This window comes from Oryx dammah, unplaced genomic scaffold, assembly GCF_014754425.2.
Source record: "Oryx dammah isolate SB20612 unplaced genomic scaffold, SCBI_Odam_1.1 HiC_scaffold_5, whole genome shotgun sequence".
Lineage (NCBI taxonomy): Eukaryota > Metazoa > Chordata > Mammalia > Artiodactyla > Bovidae > Oryx > Oryx dammah.
Genome location: NW_024070189.1, coordinates 66,689,974 through 66,709,711, shown reverse-complemented (window position 1 = coordinate 66,709,711; position 19,738 = coordinate 66,689,974). Strand labels below are relative to the sequence as shown.

Below are 19,738 nucleotides of genomic sequence, written 5' to 3'. Positions count from 1 at the left end.
GCGAGGAGGCGGGCCCGGCGGGGGAGTCGCGCGGCAGCCAGGCCAGCTTCATGCAGCGCCAGTTCGGCGCGCTCCTGCAGCCGGGCGTCAACAAGTTCTCGTTGCGGATGTTCGGCAGTCAGAAGGCCGTGGAGCGCGAGCAGGAGCGCGTCAAGTCAGCGGGGGCCTGGATCATCCACCCTTACAGCGACTTCAGGTACTGGCCCTCTGAGGGCTAGCCGGCCCGCGCGGAGGGGCACGGCGAGCGGACGCGCGCGGAGGCCGTCCTGGGAGCGCTTTGGGCAGGGCGGGGCGGTGCGCCCCACGGGTGACCTCGGGGTCCCCCTCAGTGACCTCGGGCGAGTCCGGGACCCGCCCCAGAAGGACCTGGGCGCCCAAGGCGCCGCCCTTGGAGGGGCGCTGGGAGATGCACGCAGGCTCGTGCCGTGACCCTGGCGCGCCCCCTCCCACGCAACCTGACATTCCCCGCCCTTCGAGTGGGCGCACATCACGGGCCGCAGGACCAGGGTCTGAGCGCAGAGCGGGTGGAGAGGACGAATAGAGGGGAACGTGGGTGCCGGGGAGGCGGAGGAGCGGAAGGAGGGAGGAAGGAAGGGCGCCCGGGAAGGACGCGCCCCGTAGAGGCTGGCGGAGAAAGGGTTAAGCGGACACGCCGGATCCCACGGTCTCCACCTGCGCCCCACGCCGCAGAGAGGCGCGTCCCGGGTCCCTGGGCCTGGGTGTTGCGCGAGGAGTGGGTGCTGAGCGTGCTGATAACCCGCGGCTGTGTCTTCTCAGCCTCATCAGCTCAGGCGGCCGGGTGGCGTGCCCAGGTGTCGGTGGTTGGTTTGTCAATGTGGATTCAGCCGGCTGGTGCGTGGAAAGGCTCAGAGCGAGGCCGGAGCAGGGTCATGCCGCGTTTGTTTGCGGTTCCGTTCCTGGGCGTGCGCTGTGTGGCCTGCGAGTGAGAACGATGCCTGTCACTGCAGTCTGTGTGTGTGATCAAGAGCATGTGACTGCGGGGGACGGGGGTCCTGGGGGCGCGGGCTGAGCGCTCTGGGGGGTGTGTCTGCACGGTAGATCGCGGCTGTATGTTGGGGAGAGATGGTGTGTGTGTGTGTGTGTGTTAGGTGATGTGTCCATGACTGGAGTGTGTGAGCTAGGGTGCACACGGTCTGTGTGCCCCCCTCCGCTCGCCTACTGGCTGTAGCTCCCAGGGCGGACGCGGTTTCAGCACCACGGACAGCAGTCCGGAGGCCTGCAGATCCTCTCCCTCCGGGGGGTCTCGGGTCTCCCCCTCCTCTGAAGTCGGAGGTCTTTTGCTCCTGGACCCCCAGAGCTGGGAAAGGGGGCTGCGGGACTCTCCCTTTCTCTGGACGGTGGGGGAAACGGAGGCCCAGGGACACAAGTCAGGGGCAGAGGCTGGAGGAAAGTCCATGATTCCAGCCCCTCACCCTTCAGACCCTCCTGGGACGTGAGTGCAGCCTTGACTAGAGGTTTGGGTTTGGGAAGAGGCCAGGGGCAGAGGTCCCAGGGTCACGTCCTGATGGGGTAGTAGGGGGCGAGTGGGGGGGCTCTGGATGGTCCGACCTTCCTGGGGCCTTTGCATCCTTCTGTAGATGGTTCTCGTCTGTGAAATGGGGATGGACTTGACTTCCAGGGCCCTCTGGCCCACCTAGTCCCCCTGTGAACCGGGGGCTAACACCAGCTGGCTGGAAAGGGATATGGAGGACATGTGGGCAGCGGGAGGTAGCTGCAGAAAGTAGTCATTCCCCTGTCCCCTCCAGCACATCTGTTTGCAGCTTCCCCAGGGCAGTGGGTGGCCCGAGCTTCCTCAGCTGCAGAAGCGGTGGTGGTGCTGGGAGAAGGAGCTGGATGTCCCCATCCTTCTGCCTGTCCCGCTCAGTCATTCGTGTGTCCCTGGGCAGATACCTTGTAAACTGGGGGTGATCAATGGGGTGAGGGCGAGGGAGGGGGCATGTGTGGCCTGTAGCTGGGACAAGGTAAGCCAGTCAAGGTAAAAACCCTAAGATCCTGCCAAGTTGGAGTGCAGCTACCCCAAGTTTACACACCAGGAGAGGGGCACAAAGAGGTAAATTCAGTTGCCCAAAGCCACACAGCTAGTCCCAAGCCAGGCAGAGTGGGGATTCGTGCCTGGGGAGGTTGGCCTCTGAATCTGCACTTTGAATTGTCAGGCAAGCTGGTCTCTGGCCATGTCCTGTCCAGGCCAAGAAGAAACAAGAGGAAAAGAGGCATCCTGTGTTCATGGGTGTGTGTTAGGTTTCAGAACCATTCATGGAGCAGCAGGGAGGGTCCTTGGGTCTGCTTGTCCACACTTGGCTCTGTCTGTGCTGATGACCTGATGGTGCAGACACTGTCCCCGCTGGCACCCAGGTGAGCCCTGGACACAACTGAGAAGGGAAATGAGGCCAAGAGGCCTCCCATACCAGCCCCAGCACCACTTCCTTGAGCAACAACTTTGTTCAGGTTGACCAGGCACCTGTCTGGTGTGCACAACAAGACAATTCACGTTTGATGAGCTGGAACAGCTGCAGTCATGCTTTACTCCAAGGACCACGAGGGCTTCCAGGGAGAGGGAGTGTCTTCAGCGGCCTCAGGGAGGAGGGCTCTTGAGGAGGGTGACCAGACCGAGGCTGGGAGAGAGGAGTACAAAGTCTGGAACAGGCTGCGGAGGGGCTGGGGAAGTCTGCAGTGAGGCCCGCAGCCCCTGTGTATAGCCTGGAGCCCTTCCCAGGCTCCCTTGCCTCAGTTTCCCCAAATTCAAGGTGTACCCCACTTCTCTTGATCAGATTTGTGTCTGCACCACCTGTGCACTTGGAAGCAGCCTTTCCCCCCTTGATACGCTTACCTGCCTCTCTCACACACTCCCGCACCATGCTTTCCTGGGGCCTGGCATGCAGGGGGGCCCAGGATGATTTGGGGAGCCCGCTGAGGGGCCCATGTGGGTGCCAGGTGAGGCCGTGAGTCAGGTCATGAGCCCCATTTCCTGGCAGCTTAGGACCAGCCCCAACCCTTTCTGGGCGTGTCTTCACTTTTTCATGGGGCTGTGGGTAACACTAGAGTTGGCGCCTGGATACAGATGTTCTATGAGCGTCCGTGGGGTGGGGGAGGGGAGAAGCGTGTTCCAGGGACAACAGGAAGCTCTCCCATTCTGGACCATCCACTCCTTCTGTCACTTTCTTCACCTCCTCGGATGGTGGTCACTTGGGGATCAAGGCAGCTGTGGTTGAGTGGGGGCCTGGGCATGTCTGGGATGGGGGGCCGGTGGCCTTATCTCCCCAGAAAGAGTATGGGCGGTGGCTTCCCAGGGCCTTTCATCCTGTTTCCAAGTCTGTAAGCTCCTCTGAGTTCTGACCTGAGTCTCTCCTGCTGCTCAATGTTCCCAAATTGTGTGCCACCAGAAGGCCTGGTTTTGCAGGGAAAAGAGAAGTGGGTCCCTTTCCTGGCCCTCAGCAGAGTTCAGACAAAGCCAGGTCCTGTGGATGCTGGCCTGTATCTGTGTGACACCCTAGGGGACCCCAAGAGCCTGGGGTGGTAGAGGGCTGGCCTGAAGATTCAACAGGACTAGAGGGCTTCTCCTGCCCCAGATGGCCCTATGGATCAGCGGGAGATCAGGATGCGTCAGCTCATGAGAATAAGCCTTGAATTATCCCAGGGGTGGCGGTGGGGGGGTGGGGTAGGGAGGGGAGGCAAGACAGGAACGGGGCCCAGAGCTTTCCTGGCTGTGAATCCAGCACTCAGAGTTGGGGGCAGTGGACATACCCATTTCCCAGGTGGAAGAGTTGTCGCCCAGGCCCACCCAGCAGGGAGGAAGGGAGCTCCACTGTCCCTGTGGGGGGTCAGGGGCCCCTCGTCACTCTACGGGGTTCCTGCCTGAAGTTGGAGCTTCTGGTCCTTGAATTCCCTGCTTTAGATTGTCACACACCTATGCTCTGTGTCCACATCCAGGGCCTGGGCGTGACCTGGGGGCTCAGGGGGAATGCTGGGAGAGTTTGCTTTATATAAGGTAGCTTCCTCAGCTACTCACTTGCTCAGGAAAGACCCTGCTTCACTTCCCCCAAACACAGTGAGCACAGGCCACCCCACCTCCTGCCTGAACACCACCCTCCACCCCTTCCTGGCAGGGATGTTTGTCCTTCTCACTTTAAACTCACTCAGCCATGGCTATGGCTGACCCACAGCCCCACAGAGCCTGGCTCCCACACCTCTCATCCCTTTTCACCTCCCTTTATGCCCCTGCTCCAGCCCCAGGCCTTCCAGCTGCCCAAAAGGCAAACTCCATGCTGGCTGTTCCCTGGGCCCAGGGTGCAGTGCCCTGTACTTTGCCTAGCGGCCCTCCTCTATCTTCTGCCCACATGCCACTTCCTCCGAGAAGCCCTCCTGATTCATCCTAGCTAAAGCAGCCCCTCTGAAGCATCTCAGTCATTTTTCTGTGTGGAACGTCCAGCTCCCCACCCGGGCTGGGGCCCTGAGGGAGTGCCAGGTTTGTCTGGTCACCACGTGTCCCCCTGGCCTGGCACCCAGTTGGCCCCACAGTATGCCCTGTCTTGGGATCACCCAGGAATCCTCCCCCGGGGAGTCTCCCTTTCCAGATCACTGACACCCGTCTGGGATCTGTAACTCATGTCCAAGGGCTCAGGCTCTAATCCTCCACCCGCCACCTCCACCCCCAGGCTCATCCTTAGTTGCAGACCTCCAGCCCCTAATCCCCTGGGATTTGCCTGATCTGATCCATAATTCCTAGACTGCCTCCTGCCCAGTTCTTGGTTCTCCAACCTGGAATGGAGGGAGCTGCTGCCCTTGTTCACCGTGTCCCTGGCCAGCAGCTTCAGGCTCCTGGGACGCCCCTGCCGGCCCCTCGCCTGGTCCTGCCTGCCTGGTACTGGAAGCACAGGCTGCTTGTCCAGTTTCCGGAGTTGAAGGGAGGGGCCTGGAGCACTGGAGATAGGGTGATCACATGGTCCCCAGCTCTGGTTCTGAGGTCTGACTGCCTGGCTTCTGTCACTTATCTGTTTCCAGCCTCGGTTTCTCCATCTGCACAGAGAAAGGCCGGGCAGCTGCTGGAGCAGGTGCTGGGCTCCCAGTGGGCCCCACTGACATCAGAACCATGTGGCTGTGGCACCTGGGAGAGGGTTCTGAGTGTTCCTGTTCACAGAGTGCTGGGGTCATTGTGCTGAGCCCCCCACTTCCTGCCTGGGAGCCCTGGCCTCGCTGTCGTTCAGGGCCCAGTTCCTGTCTGGGCACAGGTGGGAACCAGGGTCTGAGTGTTTTCTCATGGGGTCTGTTTGTTCGGGAGGACTTCTCAATACAGTGTTTAATTACCATCCCCAAAGACCCTGGGTAATTGAGGTAGCTGTGACCCCGGACCCTGAAGCCCTGACTTTGTCCTGGGAGTTCTTGGGGTCCTGGGGGGGGTTCCCTGGGTCCTGGTGGGAGGGGTCTCTGGGTCCCAAGGGTCCCTGGATCCCAGGGAATCTCTGGGTCCTGGGGGATGTGTCTGGGTCTCAGGGGTCTCTGAGTCCTGGGGATACTGGGAGGTATCTGGGTCCTAGGGGAGGTCTCTGAGTCTTGGGGAGTCTCTGGGTCCCAGGGGGTCCATGAATTCTGGGGGGGACATCTCTGGGTCATGGGAGGGCATCTCTGGGTCTTTGGAGGTCTCTGAGATGGCCTACTGTGGCCTACTGCCAGGATTGGGCAGATAAGGCATGGAGGCTTGGAGGAGAGTGATCAGCTCTGGGACTGCACAGCCCAAGGGGGCAGGCAGGCCCAGGAGAGGTGGGGGTGCAGGGGAGGGGGGCCTGGAACCTTTACCCCAGGCCTCAGTCCTCTCCTCCTGCCCACCTCCAGGAGGACCACGTTGGCTGGAGGGGATGAGGCTGAGACCCTGGGCAGCCAGGGATAGTTCCCAGTGACCAAGGGGCACTGGCCAGGGCTCAGGCCTGCAGGTGGAGTTCCTGGCAGTGCGGGCAGTGGACAGGACAGGCCCAGGGGTGGCAGACTGGCTCTCAGGTCTCTGGCCCCGCATCCCAAGGCTAGGCCACCTCTCTGGTCTGTCAGTGGGAAGTGCGGTGTCTGCCCACACCTGTCCCCCTACCCACACCCTGACCACAGAACAAAAGGAGAGAATGTCTGTGATGTGTCACCTAGGGAGGGGAAGCACTTCTGCTTCTGGCCATTTAGACTTTCTGCCCCACCCTGGTGATTTCCAGGCCCCCCAATTTAGACTGTTTCTAACCCCTTCTCATGGGTTTCTGGGCTCTCTGGAGGTTTCTTCTCCACTGGCCTTCAGTTACTCTTTCCTGCTTGCTTTGTCCTCAGGCATAAGCCCTTCAACCCCAAAACTGGGGCTCGGGGAGAAGGTCTCTATCCAAAAAGTGGGGGGTTAGGGGCTTTGCTGTGGATACGCTGGGGGTGGAGGTGGGGAGAAGGCAGGTGAGACCCCTCAGTCAGGTTGGGGTTGGGGTCCTGGGGGTCTCAAGGATGAGTAGATGATGCAGATCAGAGGTCTGAGCCCTACATATGGTCTAGATTCATGTAAAGAATGCCTTGAACTGGGAGCAGTCCTTTGTTCTGCCCTTATCACTCACCCCAGATCATGTCGACACTTTCATCTCTAAAGGTCTCCATCCATCTCCACCCCAAGGTGGGTTTCCCAGCTGGAGTCCCCATGCCCATTGGGAGAAACCCTCAGCATGTGTGGGTGGACAGGGCCAGGTGACCCTCAAACCTGCCTTTCCCTGGGCTCCTCCCAGACAGATAGAAGAAGAGACTGAGGTTCCCAGGGGCTGGAGGGACTTGCCAAGGTCACACTTGCCAGTGGGCAGGAGCCCAGACCTGGCTGTTGTCACCGCCGTCTTGGACTTTGGGTCCTTTCCAGGCTTGGCTCTCGCAGATGAGGCTGCTGTGAACATCTTGTTACAAATCACTTTTTAATTTTTTTTTCTTCCTCTTGGATGATTTCCTTGGGATCAGTTCCCCGAAGTGGAAGGCCTGGGTTACTGGGCAGGTGAGGTGCTATAGCTCTTCCCTAACAGGGCTGCTCCCAAGAGAGCTGACCCACAGCGTCTCTCAAATCAGGGTGTTCACTGTAGTCAGGTCAGCACTGCTGTTTCCAGCTTTCTGTTAGTTTGTGCTAATCTGGGAGAGTCCCTCCAGCCCCTAGGAACCTCAGTCTCTTCTTCTGTCCATCTGGGGGCAGCCCAGGAAGTGGCAGGCTTTGAGGGTCCCCCAGCCCTGTCCTGCCTGAATATGCTAAAACCTTCTCCAAGAGGACGTGGGGACTCTGGCCATGAAGAGGAGGGCGCCTGGCCTACCAGATGGCCCAGGATACCTACCTCAGGGTGGGCGTCTCTTCCTGCACTGTGAGAGGCAAAATCAAACAAAGGACTCTGTTCTGAATTTTAGACCATCCTTTGTCTGAATCTTAACAGGGAGTGTGGCCTCAGACCCGGATCTGGGGCATCCTTTCATTGCTAAGACCCTGGTCCTCGGTGTTCTCTTTGTATACATGTGCTAACATAAATACAACATAGCATTTGGCCTTTAACCATTTAAAAGCGTACAGTCAAGTGACATTATGTACATTACAGTGTTGTGCAAGCACCACCTTTCATCCTTGCCAGAACGTTTTCATCTTCCCAAACAGAAACACCCCAGCCTCTGACAACCAGGAACCCACTCTCTGTGTCTGTGTATCTGCCTGTTCTGGACTTTTCCCATCAGTGGAGTCACACCCCACGTGTCCTCCTGTGTCTGCTTTTCTCACTGAGCACTGTGTTCTCAGGGTCCATCCACGTGGTAGCGAGTATAGGGCTTCTCCCCTTTTTGTGGCTGAGTGATGCTCCCATATGTGGAGGGAACACATTATGTTTATATGTTCATCCACTGATGGATGCATGGATTGTTTCCAATTCTGGCCAATGTAAGTCATGCCATGGTGGACACTGGTGTACAAGAGTCTGTTTGAATACCTGCTTTCCATCCTTGGGTGTAGGTCCAGGACCCATGTGGAATTGCCAGGTCACATGATAACTTTAACTTTCTGCAGCGCCAGACAGTTTTGCCTCGTGTAGTTTTAATTCCTGTTTGTTGCAGGGCTGGGCATCTGTCCATGTGGCCTTTGCTGTGTCCATCTGTCCTTACGGGTAGATGTTGAACTCAGGACATGGTGCCCGGCTATTGATAGATTTATTCCTCAAATGACAGGCCGTTTCACGAGAGCATAGCATTCCCAGGTGGAATTCTGGAATTGACCTCAGGCACACGTTATCAGTCCTGGGTGTGTGTGTCTGGCAGTGGAAGCAAGTAGTCATCCCATTTTCAGGCATATTTATGACATGAAACATCCAAGCCTGGCCAAGTCGGTTCACTCAGGTTCCTCTGTCGCCTATCCCTATGCTCTGCCTGCCAGGCCTTCCTCTTCCTTTCTCCCTGCCCCTGGGGCACCCCAGCCTCTTCCCTGTCTCCAGCGCCCCCCAAACCCCTGCACCCTGAGTGCTTTCAGAAATGGAGGGATAGCCAGTGACCCCTGCTCAACCTTCCAGTGCCCTACAGGGAAACTCAGCACGGGTGGGGGTTCCTCACTCTGTCTGGCACCCATCCCATACCTGCAGCCACGGCCCAACCACCCAACACTCCTGGAGCCAATCCCCACCCCACCCCTCCAGTTTCTCCCTTGTCTCCTCTCTCCCTCCTCAGCCTTACTTCCTTTGGCACACCAACCTTATGCCAGGCACATTGGACCTTTTTGGTCCTGGGAAACATTTAGTCAATTTTTGAGTGGCTATTCTAGGTCTCTGACTTCTTCAAAGAAAGACGGTCAGGCTGGGGTTGTGAGAGGAACTGGGCTGGAGGAGTCCAGGCAGCAGTAGAGTGCAATCTGGGACGTGGGAGGGCTTCCTGGAGGCAACGTCCACACTAGCTCTACGTGCTAAGTCGCTCCAGTCGTTTTTCCGGCTCTTTGCGACCCCATGGACTATAACTCTCCAGGCTCCTCGATCCATGGGATTCTCCAGGCAAGAATACTGCCCTCCTCCAGGGGATCTTCCCAATCCAGGGATCTAACCTGTGTCTCTTACATCCCCTGCATTGGCAGGAAGGTTCTTTACCACTAGCGCCATCTGGGAAACCCTCACCAACTATGACCTGGGGTGGGGGCAAATTGTCAGCTTTGCCCGAGTATGCGAGTTATGGGCCGGTCCTCAATGGTACCGCATGCACAGTGGGCCACGCAGAAGCGCTCAGAGGAGGGCCCCACACAAAGATGGAGTCGTGACCTACTGCGCCTCGCCCCCAGGTTCTACTGGGACTTTACCATGCTGCTCTTCATGGTGGGAAACCTCATCATCATCCCCGTGGGCATCACCTTCTTCAAGGACGAGACCACGGCCCCGTGGATTGTGTTCAACGTTGTCTCGGACACATTCTTCCTCATGGACCTGGTGCTGAACTTCCGCACGGGCATCGTGATCGAGGACAACACGGAGATCATCCTGGACCCCGAGAAGATCAAGAAGAAGTACCTGCGCACGTGGTTCGTGGTGGACTTCGTATCCTCCATCCCCGTGGACTACATCTTCCTCATCGTGGAGAAAGGCATCGACTCTGAGGTCTACAAGACGGCCCGCGCCCTGCGCATCGTGCGCTTCACCAAGATCCTCAGCCTGCTGCGCCTGCTCCGCTTGTCGCGCCTCATCCGCTACATCCATCAGTGGGAGGAGGTGAGTGGCTGCGCATGGGCGCAGGGGCGGGGCCACCGTCGTGGGCGGGGGTTGTGGGGCTAGGGCACAGAGGCAAGGGTGGGGTCAGTGGGGTCTTAATGGGTTGGAACTGGGCTGGGATGTAGGGGCAGGGTCGTGATGGGCGAGGGTGTGCTGATGGGTGAGGATGCCGTTATGGTGATGGGACCAGGCGATGGCTACAGGTGGCACCGGGAACAAAAAGGCCGGGCCATGATGGGAGACCCTTGGCAGGGAGTGCTGCAGGGTCCAGGGGCGTACTACAAAGAGAAGACAGGCGGGATTAGACACACAAGAGTAGCGGTGTCACTGTACACCGCGGAGTTACAGGAGCTGCAGAGAGGGTCCTTGGAAACAAGGGTGGAACCTGGGCGAGCTAGGGGCGTGGTCACAGGAGCCCCCTACCTGCTGGGGAGTGGGATCACAGGAAGCACTGCATGAATCCTTGACATATCTGCAGCCCTTCCTTCCTTCTACCCTGTGAGAGGCAGAGTCCACGGCCCTGTTGGCAATGGGGAAACTGAGGCCCCAAGAAGTGAAATCATGACCCTCTCCCCCAAGTTCAGACCCACTTCTGGACTCAGTGTGACCTGACTTCTGCAGCCCATGGCCACCACACAGGCTCAGTCACCAGCACTTTCCAGGATGGCGACAGGCTGCCATCAGGGGAGTGGGTGGGGACTGGGTCGCTGGAAGAGGCAGTGGTCCTCAGAGAGGACAGTGGATGGCCGGCCAGGCAGAGATTTGGTGCCTAGGCGGCAGGCTGGTAAGGGGCCATGTTCTCTAGTCTAGGGCACTTCACTACCTTGAAAGGCCTACGGGGAGAGGGGGCTACGAGGAAGTAAGGGCTGCCCCTCTCGGGGGACTGCGTCTTCCCACTGCTGGGGCACGAGTAACCATGGGTCTGCCAGACGCTCACGTGAGCTGCCCTGCCTTGCCCCCAGATCTTCCACATGACCTACGACCTGGCGAGCGCGGTCATGCGCATCTGCAACCTCATCAGCATGATGCTGCTCCTCTGCCACTGGGATGGCTGCCTGCAGTTCCTGGTGCCCATGCTTCAGGACTTCCCACGCAACTGCTGGGTCTCCATCAACGGCATGGTGGTGAGCCCCGCACCCGTGTCCCTCTTGCGTGCCTGGAGCACAGGGCACCTGAAAACCCCTCTGGTGCTGAGTGCTCCTCTGGGCTGTTGTCCCAGTTGGAGCCTTGCAGGTCCAGAACTATGGAGATCCTTTGCCGTTTGAGGGCAGTAGAGCTGCTTTTGTCCCCCTCTCCCCTTTAGAAATCACGTCATCTGCTTATTGTGTTTTGTGATCCATTCCACTCTTTTATTTGCACGCATGTATGTGCATGCTATTGCTTAGTCATGTCTCTTTTCGACCCCCTGGAGTGCAGCCCACCAGGCTCCTCTGTCCATGGGATTCTCCAGGCAAGAATACTGGAATGGGTTGCCATTTCCTCAAGGGCATTTTCCAAACCCAAGGATCGAACCCGCATCTCCTGCATTGGCAGGCGGACTCTTTCCCACTGAACCACCTGGGAAGCCCATTTTATTTGCACCCATGTGTTTAAATGACAATTTTATCATAGCCCTCAGATGGGAAAGTAGTATCATCGGTCTTGAGAAGTAATAAATTGGGAGATTCAGGAGCACCTATTGCTTTTTGGCTGAGAGACTGTTAACAAGCCTTTCTCCTGCTGGGGTGCATTTGGGGCACAGGGCAGGTGGGCATTGATGGGCGGGAGCATTGGAGGGAAAACCCTTGGGCGCCCGGCCCAGCGCCTGGCACAGCTGCCTGGCTGAGGCAGCTCATTGTCTGGCCGGACACCCAGGCATGTGGTCCTGTTTCCTGAACAGGGCCCACTGCCCCTCCCCTAGCTGGTTCAACTGAGGACTGGCAGGGGGTGGTGGGTTTCTTCCTGGTCCTGTCTGATGCTTCTTCCACCCCACCCCTCTGATCAGGATTTCAGTGTCCCCAGCTCGCTGTCCCCAGGGCTTCCCCATTCTTTGGCCTCAAAGACACTCATCAGAGGTTGTGAAGTAGTGAGGGCTCTTGAACACCCAGGGCTGGACTCTAGCTGCTTGGAGCCTGTTTCCCCAGGAATGAAGTGGGGAGGTGGCTTCACGCCGGCCCTCTGCTGAGTTGCTGTAACATGTGTGCACATCACGTCGGCTGCCTGAATCTAGTTTCTCTTGGTTGACTCTGGACACAGGGAGCCAGATGCCTGGGGAAGGGTGGGCAGGCAGGGCCCTGGTGGGGGGCGGTCAAGGGGCTCCCTGGGGACCTCGAGCCCCTGCCCACCACCCACCCTTGGACTTGCAGAACCACTCATGGAGCGAGCTCTACTCCTTCGCGCTGTTCAAGGCCATGAGCCACATGCTGTGCATCGGGTACGGGCGGCAGGCGCCAGAGAGCATGACGGACATCTGGCTGACCATGCTGAGCATGATCGTGGGTGCCACCTGCTACGCCATGTTCATTGGCCACGCCACCGCCCTCATCCAGTCGCTGGACTCCTCGAGGCGCCAGTACCAGGAGAAGGTCTGAGGGGGGAGGAACCCCCGAGGGTCTGGGGTCCACCCCACATCCCTCCAGCTCCATGCGTTGTGCTCAGGATGGAGGCCAGAGGGGTAGAGGGGATGGGGACCTCAGAAGGGCCTGTGACTGTGATCAGGACTGGACACCCCTCCCGGTGGGGGGAGCAGCTCACAGAAGGACAGTGAGAAAGCTCAGAACTCTGAGGAAGAGTCTAGAGGGGACACAGGGGCTGATGAAGGGAAAAGGCGGGGGAAGAGGTCTAAAAAGGATAGGGCCAGGAGACTCCTTGGTGAGGGGTGTCTCTGGGCTGTCCCAGGAAGGTCGGGGCTGCTGGGGTTGCTCAAGGACACAAGGGAGGCCTCTGGGAAGCAAGGATGTCCTGGGACTTGGCCTCCCTGGGCCAATGTGGCCCCATAGGCCAGCCCTTCCTGGAGGTCAGCTTCAGTCTTCTGCCTGTTTCCCCTCCCTCAGGCCAAGGGTGGCCCAGTTCCCCAAACCCTGCCCCACTGTCCCTGTACTACTACCCCAGGGCTGGCCTTGGCCCAGCAGCTGCCTCACCCCCAGCAATGCCCAGCAGTCAGGTTGGCCGGGTCAGCTGGGCCTGGTGCCAGGCGCCCCGGCTGTCCGGAAGCCACCAGCCTCCCACCCAAACACGAGCTGGTGCCGCCACCCGCCTGCCGTCACGGGTTCCGCTGAGCTCAGGACAGCTGTGGCTGGGCGGGGCTAGGGCGGAAGCGGGGCCGGAGCTCCCCAGGGGGTGCCACCCTGGGGACAGTAGGGCCTGGCACCCCTAACTGGTGCCCTTGCCCCCAGCCCTGTTCAGGAGGGGCTGGGCTGGCAATTTCTAAACAGATAATTGAGGAGGGGGCCACCAAAGGGTCGGGGGTGGTGGGAGGGGTTGCCAGAAGATATTCAGGACACAGGAGTTAACTTTTACTGCCAGGGTTAAACTTATCAGGGGCATTTTAGTTGTTCATCTGAAATTCAGATTCCCTGAGTGTCCCATATTGTCGTGGTCATAAGCCGAGGCCCACTCAGGCTGGGGCTCTGGAGCGGACACTGCTGACCCGGCCCCCCGTCCTGTTACAGTACAAGCAGGTGGAGCAGTACATGTCCTTCCACAAGCTGCCAGCCGACTTCCGCCAGAAGATCCACGACTACTACGAGCACCGCTACCAGGGCAAGATGTTCGATGAGGACAGCATCCTGGGCGAGCTCAACGGGCCCCTGAGGGAGGTAGGGCTTCTGAGAGAAGTGAGCTCCTGGTGATCTGTATTTGATCTTTACTTAAATCATTTACATTAAGTTAAACTGGCAAAACTGGATATAGGCAGAAAATACCCATCTTCTGTCCTGTCCCTCCACCGGGTTCCTCCAGCTCTCCATCCGTTTTCTTACAAAACCATGGACATCTGTGGGCCTCCAGGTGTCCGCACCCCCAGTGCCCCCTCTCTGAGGCCCTCCTCCGCATTGAGGGAGGAGCTCACAGCGCCCAGAAAGGCGAGGGAGGGGCACACCCTTCGATCCCTCTGAGGTGTCACGAGGGATGCCCTGGAAGATGGTTCCCAAATGCTCAGTGAGAGGTGTGCCCCAAGGAACCACACTCAGGTGCATTCTCTTCTTTTGGGAGAGTGTCCCTGTGATCAAGGGCTTGTTTATTTGTGTTTCTCTTTCTGTGAATTATCCATAACTTTTGTTTGCTTTCCTTCGGAACTTTTGGCCTTTTTTAGAAAATTTTATTTTTAATTGAAGTATAGTTGATCCTCTGGGAAGATCCCATGGAGGAGGCCACAGCAACCGACTCCAGTATACTTGCCTAGAGAATCCCATGGACAGAGGAGCCTGGTGGGCTACAGTCCATGGGGCTGCAAAGAGTCAGACACAACTGAAGCAACTTAGCACAGCACATAGTTGATTTATAATGCTGTGTCAGTTTCTGGTGTACAGCAAAGTGACTCATCTATCTATACACACTTTTATAGATTGTTTTCCATTATGGTTTATTACAGGTTGTTAAGAGCTTTCTGTGCTACATAGTAGGACCTTATCTATTTTACATATAGTATCTGCTAATCCCAAACTCTTCAATTACCTACCCCTTTCCCCTCTGGTAACTATTTTGTTTTTGGCCAAACCACAAGGCTGCCAGATGGTTCCTCAACTAAGGAACAACCCAAATCTGGGCCCTTGGCAGTGACAACATCGAGTCCTAGCCACTGGACCTGCCAGGGAATTCCCTAAAAACCTGAAGGACTTTACCTCTTGGTGATGTAAATTTCCACCCCATAACCATTTGTCTTTTTAAAGATTTTTTTCTGATGTGGACCATTTTTAGTCATCCTTGAATTTATTACACTATTGCTTCTGTTTTACGTTTTGGTTTTCTGGCCACAAGGTGTGTGGGATCTTGGCTCCCTGACCAGGGATTGAATCTGCTGCACCCCCTACATCAGAAGGTGAAATCTTAACCACTGGACTGCCAGGGAAGTCCCACCCATTTGTCTTTAAACGTTGCTGATTGTGATTTCTCCCCCATGTGGAATTTTTATGCTGTATACATCAGGTGCTCTGTGTATGCTTGCTGTGTACAGCAGATGCTCAAACCTGACTGCTGCACACAAGTTTTCAATATCTCCTCTCTGCATATAGCAGGCATGCAGTACATGCTCACTCTACAAAGCAGGTGCCTATACCTGCCTGCTACACACCTAGGTTTTAGAGAAATTCTGTGTCTTCTTCCGGTATGTGTAGTCTTCTGTTTTGCACGTGGACCCCTGATGCCTTTGGAATGTCCTGGAACCTGGTGTGAGGAAGGGTCCAGGCTCTCCTGCTGTGGGGCTGCACCCTCAGGCTCTGGGTGAACCGCCCTTGTGCTTGGTCTGTTTCTGGACTTTTCATCTGGCCCACAGGCCTGTCTGCTTTATGTGCACCAAACCCACACTGTTTGTGTCGCAAGTTTTCAGTGTTTTGGTGCCTTGGAGGCTGTCCTCTGCTTTTTTATTTGGGGCTAAGCTGGGTCTTTGTTGCTACACAGGCTTTTCTCTAGTTGCGGTATGCAGGCTTCTCTCGTTTCGGAGCACAGGCTCTAGGGTGGGTAGGCTTCTCGCTGCAGTGGCTTGTTTCCTGGACACAGGCTCTAGAGTGTGCGGGCTTCAGAAGCTGTGGCACACAGGCTCAGTAGCTGCGGTTCCCGGGCTCTAAAGCACAGGCTCAGCAGTTACGGTGCACTGGCTTAGCTGCTCCATGGCATGTGGGATCTTCCCTGACCAGGGATCCAAACTGTGGCTCCTGCATTGGCAGGCGGATTCTTTACCAACCGAGTCACCAGGGAACCCCCCCTGCTCTTCTTTGTCATGGGTTTCCTTATGTTTCTGCTCGTGTATTCTGAGTGAACAGCCCCGGTTGTTAAGAAGCGAGCCAGGCAGCATTTTCACAGGCTGTGCACTGTGGCCCTACCCAGGGAGCAAGGGTGTCTCCTGTGTCAAAGATGGTGAGCAGCCCATGTTCATGGCTCTTCTGTGCCTTTGGGGGGTGGTTTCAGTGCGTCTTCATGTAGGGGTGGATGTGTCTTGTTAAACTCATGCCGCGCCACCTCATGTAGCTCTTTATCTGGGTGGATATGGGGTCTTCTCACGCATTGCATCTTCTTTGGAGTGGCTTTGTACAAAAAGCTGAGTTTTCTCTTTATGGTAAGCATTCCTTCTTATTGAAATGTACCTTAGAGAAAAGTGCCCCTCCTGTCATCAGGGCTCACCTGATGGACACTCTATCAAGTAAAATCCACATGTAACCCCTACCCAGATCAAACATGGAATCTTCCTATCCCCCGAAGCTTCTCCACCAAAGATAAATGGTACCCAGTCTTCTATACCATGCATTCATGTTGTTTTTTAAAAATCACTTGCTATTCTAACTTCCCTTGTTATAGTTTTCCATGGACTCTTTTGGTTTTTTCAGGCAGTCCTATTAATAGAAAGAGTTAAGAGATAATTTTACTTTTTCCTTTCCAGTTCTTATAATGCTAGAATGCTTTCCCATGTCTAACAGCATCGACCAGTGTTGCCAACACAGAGTTAAACAGTAGGGAATCTTTCCTTGATCCAGTCCTTGGCAAAACCTCCAGTGACTGCCTATTAAGACCCTGGTCTTTGGGCTAAAGTGTTCAACTGCTTTCACAGATGGAGAGTTTGAGAGGTACAACCTCCAAAGGGAGGGTAAGATGGGGAAGTCTGACACTGTCCCCCTCCCACCCCCATAGGAGATCGTCAACTTCAACTGCCGAAAGCTGGTGGCCTCCATGCCACTGTTCGCCAATGCTGACCCCAACTTCGTCACAGCCATGCTGACCAAGCTCAAGTTTGAGGTCTTCCAGCCAGGCGACTACATCATCCGTGAGGGCACCATCGGCAAGAAGATGTACTTCATCCAACACGGTGTGGTCAGTGTGCTTACCAAGGGCAACAAGGAGATGAAGTTGTCTGATGGCTCCTACTTCGGGGGTGAGTGTTGGTGGGGAGCCAGAGGCCAGGGTGGTGAGCTTAGGGGCACAGGTGCAGCAGGAAGGACCCCAGATTGGGTGAGGGGAGCTGGGGCGCTGTGCTGGCTGGAAGGGCCCTGGGGGATGGCCCAGCAGTGAGGCTGCCGCCCCTGGCCACACGCAGAGATCTGCCTGCTGACGCGGGGCCGGCGCACGGCGAGCGTGCGGGCCGACACCTACTGCCGCCTCTACTCTCTGAGTGTGGACAACTTCAATGAGGTGCTGGAGGAGTACCCCATGATGAGGCGGGCCTTTGAGACAGTCGCCATTGACCGCCTGGATCGCATTGGTGAGTGGACATGGCGGTCAGCCTCAGTGGCCACCCAGCAGGGACAGTCTGGGGGGCGGTGGTGCTGTGGCCTAGCTGACCCTCAGGGCCCCTTCTCCGGTCCTGGGACCAGATTCCCCAACCCATTTTCTCCCTTGACCAAATACAGCTTGAGTTTCCCAAGGAAGAGGAAATTTCTGCTCAGCAGGCAAGTATTTGAGAACCTGCTGTGTGCTAGGAGGTGACAATGTGGCCCCTGAGAAGGATGGGGCAGCCACCCTCAAGCTTGTCATGGAGGAGGTGTGGGGGCAGGGAGCTTCTTGATTCCAAGCAGAGACCCAGATGTGTAGGTGTTACCAGTAGAAAGACAGAGGGCATGACGTGGGAGTGGAAACAGCATGTGCCAAGGCCCTGAGGTGGGAAAGGGGCCTGGATTACTGGGAGTCAGGGAAGCTGGGAGGAGGGAGGCTTGAGAGGGGTGGGCAGGCACAAGAGCCCTAGCGGGTGGTAGAGGAAGGCATTTGGACTGTAGATCAGAAGCAATAGGGAGCTATGGATGATTCTAGGCAGGGGAGGACCTGATCAGATGTGTATCCTATGAGGCTGTGTGTATACAGGAGGACTCTGGGAGCCTGGCCTGTGTATGTGTTGGGGGGTGTCCTGGGGAACTGGGGAGAGGCAGTGCAGGGGGTAATCTCGGAAATGGCTGAGCACTAGCTGAAGACTAGACGCAGGAGTCAGGAAGGCCCTTAGTACCATGTGTGGGAACAGATACAATGAATGGCTGCAGGACGGAGAGAGGGTAGAAGGGGGAGGGGAGCCAATAGAAAGAGGACTTCCCAGGATACAGAAAAAACACTCAGTATGTTTATAGACAACAAGCACATACAATGTAGCTCTATACAATAGGTGCTTAACATATGTACTATATACAGTAGGTGCTCAACAGCAGCTTGCTACATACACCACAGACCTTCAGCATGCTGAAGGCAGTGCACAACGCACGCCACGGGAATTCCTGACTGTGTACAGGCAGGAATTCCACATGCTAGCTACACACAAAGGTGCCTGCTTCCTGCTTTCTGTATACAGTAGGTGCACAATTTCAGCTTCTTATACGCAGCAGATACTGGACATCTGTTCATGCTGGCTGTACAGTCAGGGTCCAATACGTGCTTGCTGTGCACACCAGGCACTCGGACACTGGCCTGCTGGTTGGAGGAGGCGCCCAGGCATGCCTGCTGTGCAGAGGCTGGCATCTCTGATACCACCCCCCACCCCGCCCCCAGGCAAGAAGAACTCGATCCTGCTACACAAGGTGCAGCACGACCTCAACTCTGGCGTGTTTAACAACCAGGAGAACGCCATTATCCAGGAGATTGTCAAGTATGACCGCGAGATGGTGCAGCAGGCTGAGCTGGGCCAGCGTGTCGGCCTCTTCCCGCCACCACCGCCACCTCCACAGGGCACCTCAGCCATCGCCACGCTGCAGCAGGCCGTGGCCATGAGCTTCTGCCCACAAGTCGCACGCCCGCTTGTCGGGCCCCTGGCACTCGGCTCTCCGCGCCTCGTGCGCCGCCTGCCCCCGGGGCCCGCGCCCACTGTCGCCACTGCTGCAGCCTCGCCCGGACCCGCCCCTGCAGCCAGTCCCCCTGGCGCGCCTGCCAGCCCCAGGGCACCGCGGACCTCGCCTTTCGGTGGCGCACCCGGCTCCCCTGCCGCGCCTCGCGCTGGGCCTGCGCTACCTGCGCGCCGCCTAAGCCGCGCCTCGCGCCCGCTGTCTGCCTCACAGCCCTCGCTGCCCCATGGCACACCCGGCCCCGCGGCCACGGCGCGACCGGCCAGCAGCTCCACGCCGCGCCTGGGGCCCGCGCCCGCCGCCCGGGTCGCGGCACCCAGCCCGGACCGTAGGGACTCAGCCTCGCCCTCACCGGGCACCGCCGGCGGACCCGACCCGCTGGACTCCGCGCGCTCACGCCTTTCGTCCAACTTGTGACCCTCGCGCACCGCCCCCAAATGGGGCGGGGCCGTCACCCAAACCAAAGCCATGCCATTGCGCAGCCCGGGCCGCCTGCCCCAGAAGCCATAGAGGAGATGTAGGTAGTTGTAGTCGGACGGGCGGCCCGGGTAGGTGGGAACAGCCCCCTGCCGTGCCCCACCCCCCCATCGCCCTGCGCCCACCCACATCGCCCCTGCCCCCGGCAGCCGCGCATGGGCGAGGGGGCTCCCTTCACCTCGGTGCCTCAGTTCCCCCAACTGTGAAGGGGGGACGGGCTGGCCGCGGCTGAGGGGGAGAGGGCCAGGGAGGCTGCCCGCACCCGCCCTCTGACGAGGATCGGTTTTTAAGTGCAATACTTGGCCTGCCGGCTTCCCGCTGCCTCCGTTGCGCTCATGCAATAACCAGACCAGTCCCTGTCCAGGCGCATCCGCGGTGACCTCCCCGGAGCGGGCACACCCTTCTCCCTCCAGCGCCCCGGCGTGGGGGTGAGGCCGGGGGTCCCCGCCGTCGTGAAGAATGTACTGACGAGCTGAGGCAGCAGCGCCCACCGCACCCCCACGCCCCACTAACCCCCACACCCCCATTCCGCGCAATAAATGACAGCATTGGCGCCCAGCCTGCCGCGTCTGATTGCTCTGCGAGGACAATAGCATG

At 57.7% G+C, this 19,738-nt stretch overlaps 1 protein-coding gene across 1 annotated transcript; it reads left to right on the top strand.

Moving 5' to 3' along the window:
• Positions 1–6: 6 nt before the first annotated feature.
• HCN2 (hyperpolarization activated cyclic nucleotide gated potassium and sodium channel 2) lies at positions 7–19,699 on the top strand. Its single transcript, XM_040240287.1, has 8 exons — positions 7–196; positions 9,296–9,719; positions 10,682–10,843; positions 12,065–12,283; positions 13,370–13,516; positions 16,539–16,779; positions 16,942–17,106; positions 18,375–19,699. Exons 1-8 carry the CDS (start codon positions 51–53, stop codon positions 19,079–19,081), a joined length of 2,211 nt encoding a protein of 736 aa, XP_040096221.1. The 5' UTR covers positions 7–50; the 3' UTR covers positions 19,082–19,699.
• The last annotated feature ends 39 nt before the right edge of the window (positions 19,700–19,738 follow it).

Excerpts from the sequence above, each read along its gene's own strand:
- HCN2 (XM_040240287.1), top strand. The coding sequence starts at position 51 with ATGCAGCGCCAGTTCGGCGCGCTCCTGCAGCCGGGCGTCAACAAGTTC. Across the intron at positions 9,720-10,681 it reads ACATCCATCAGTGGGAGGAG|ATCTTCCACATGACCTACGA; the intron begins GTGAGTGGCTGC and ends CCTTGCCCCCAG. Across the intron at positions 17,107-18,374 it reads TGACCGCCTGGATCGCATTG|GCAAGAAGAACTCGATCCTG; the intron begins GTGAGTGGACAT and ends CCCCGCCCCCAG.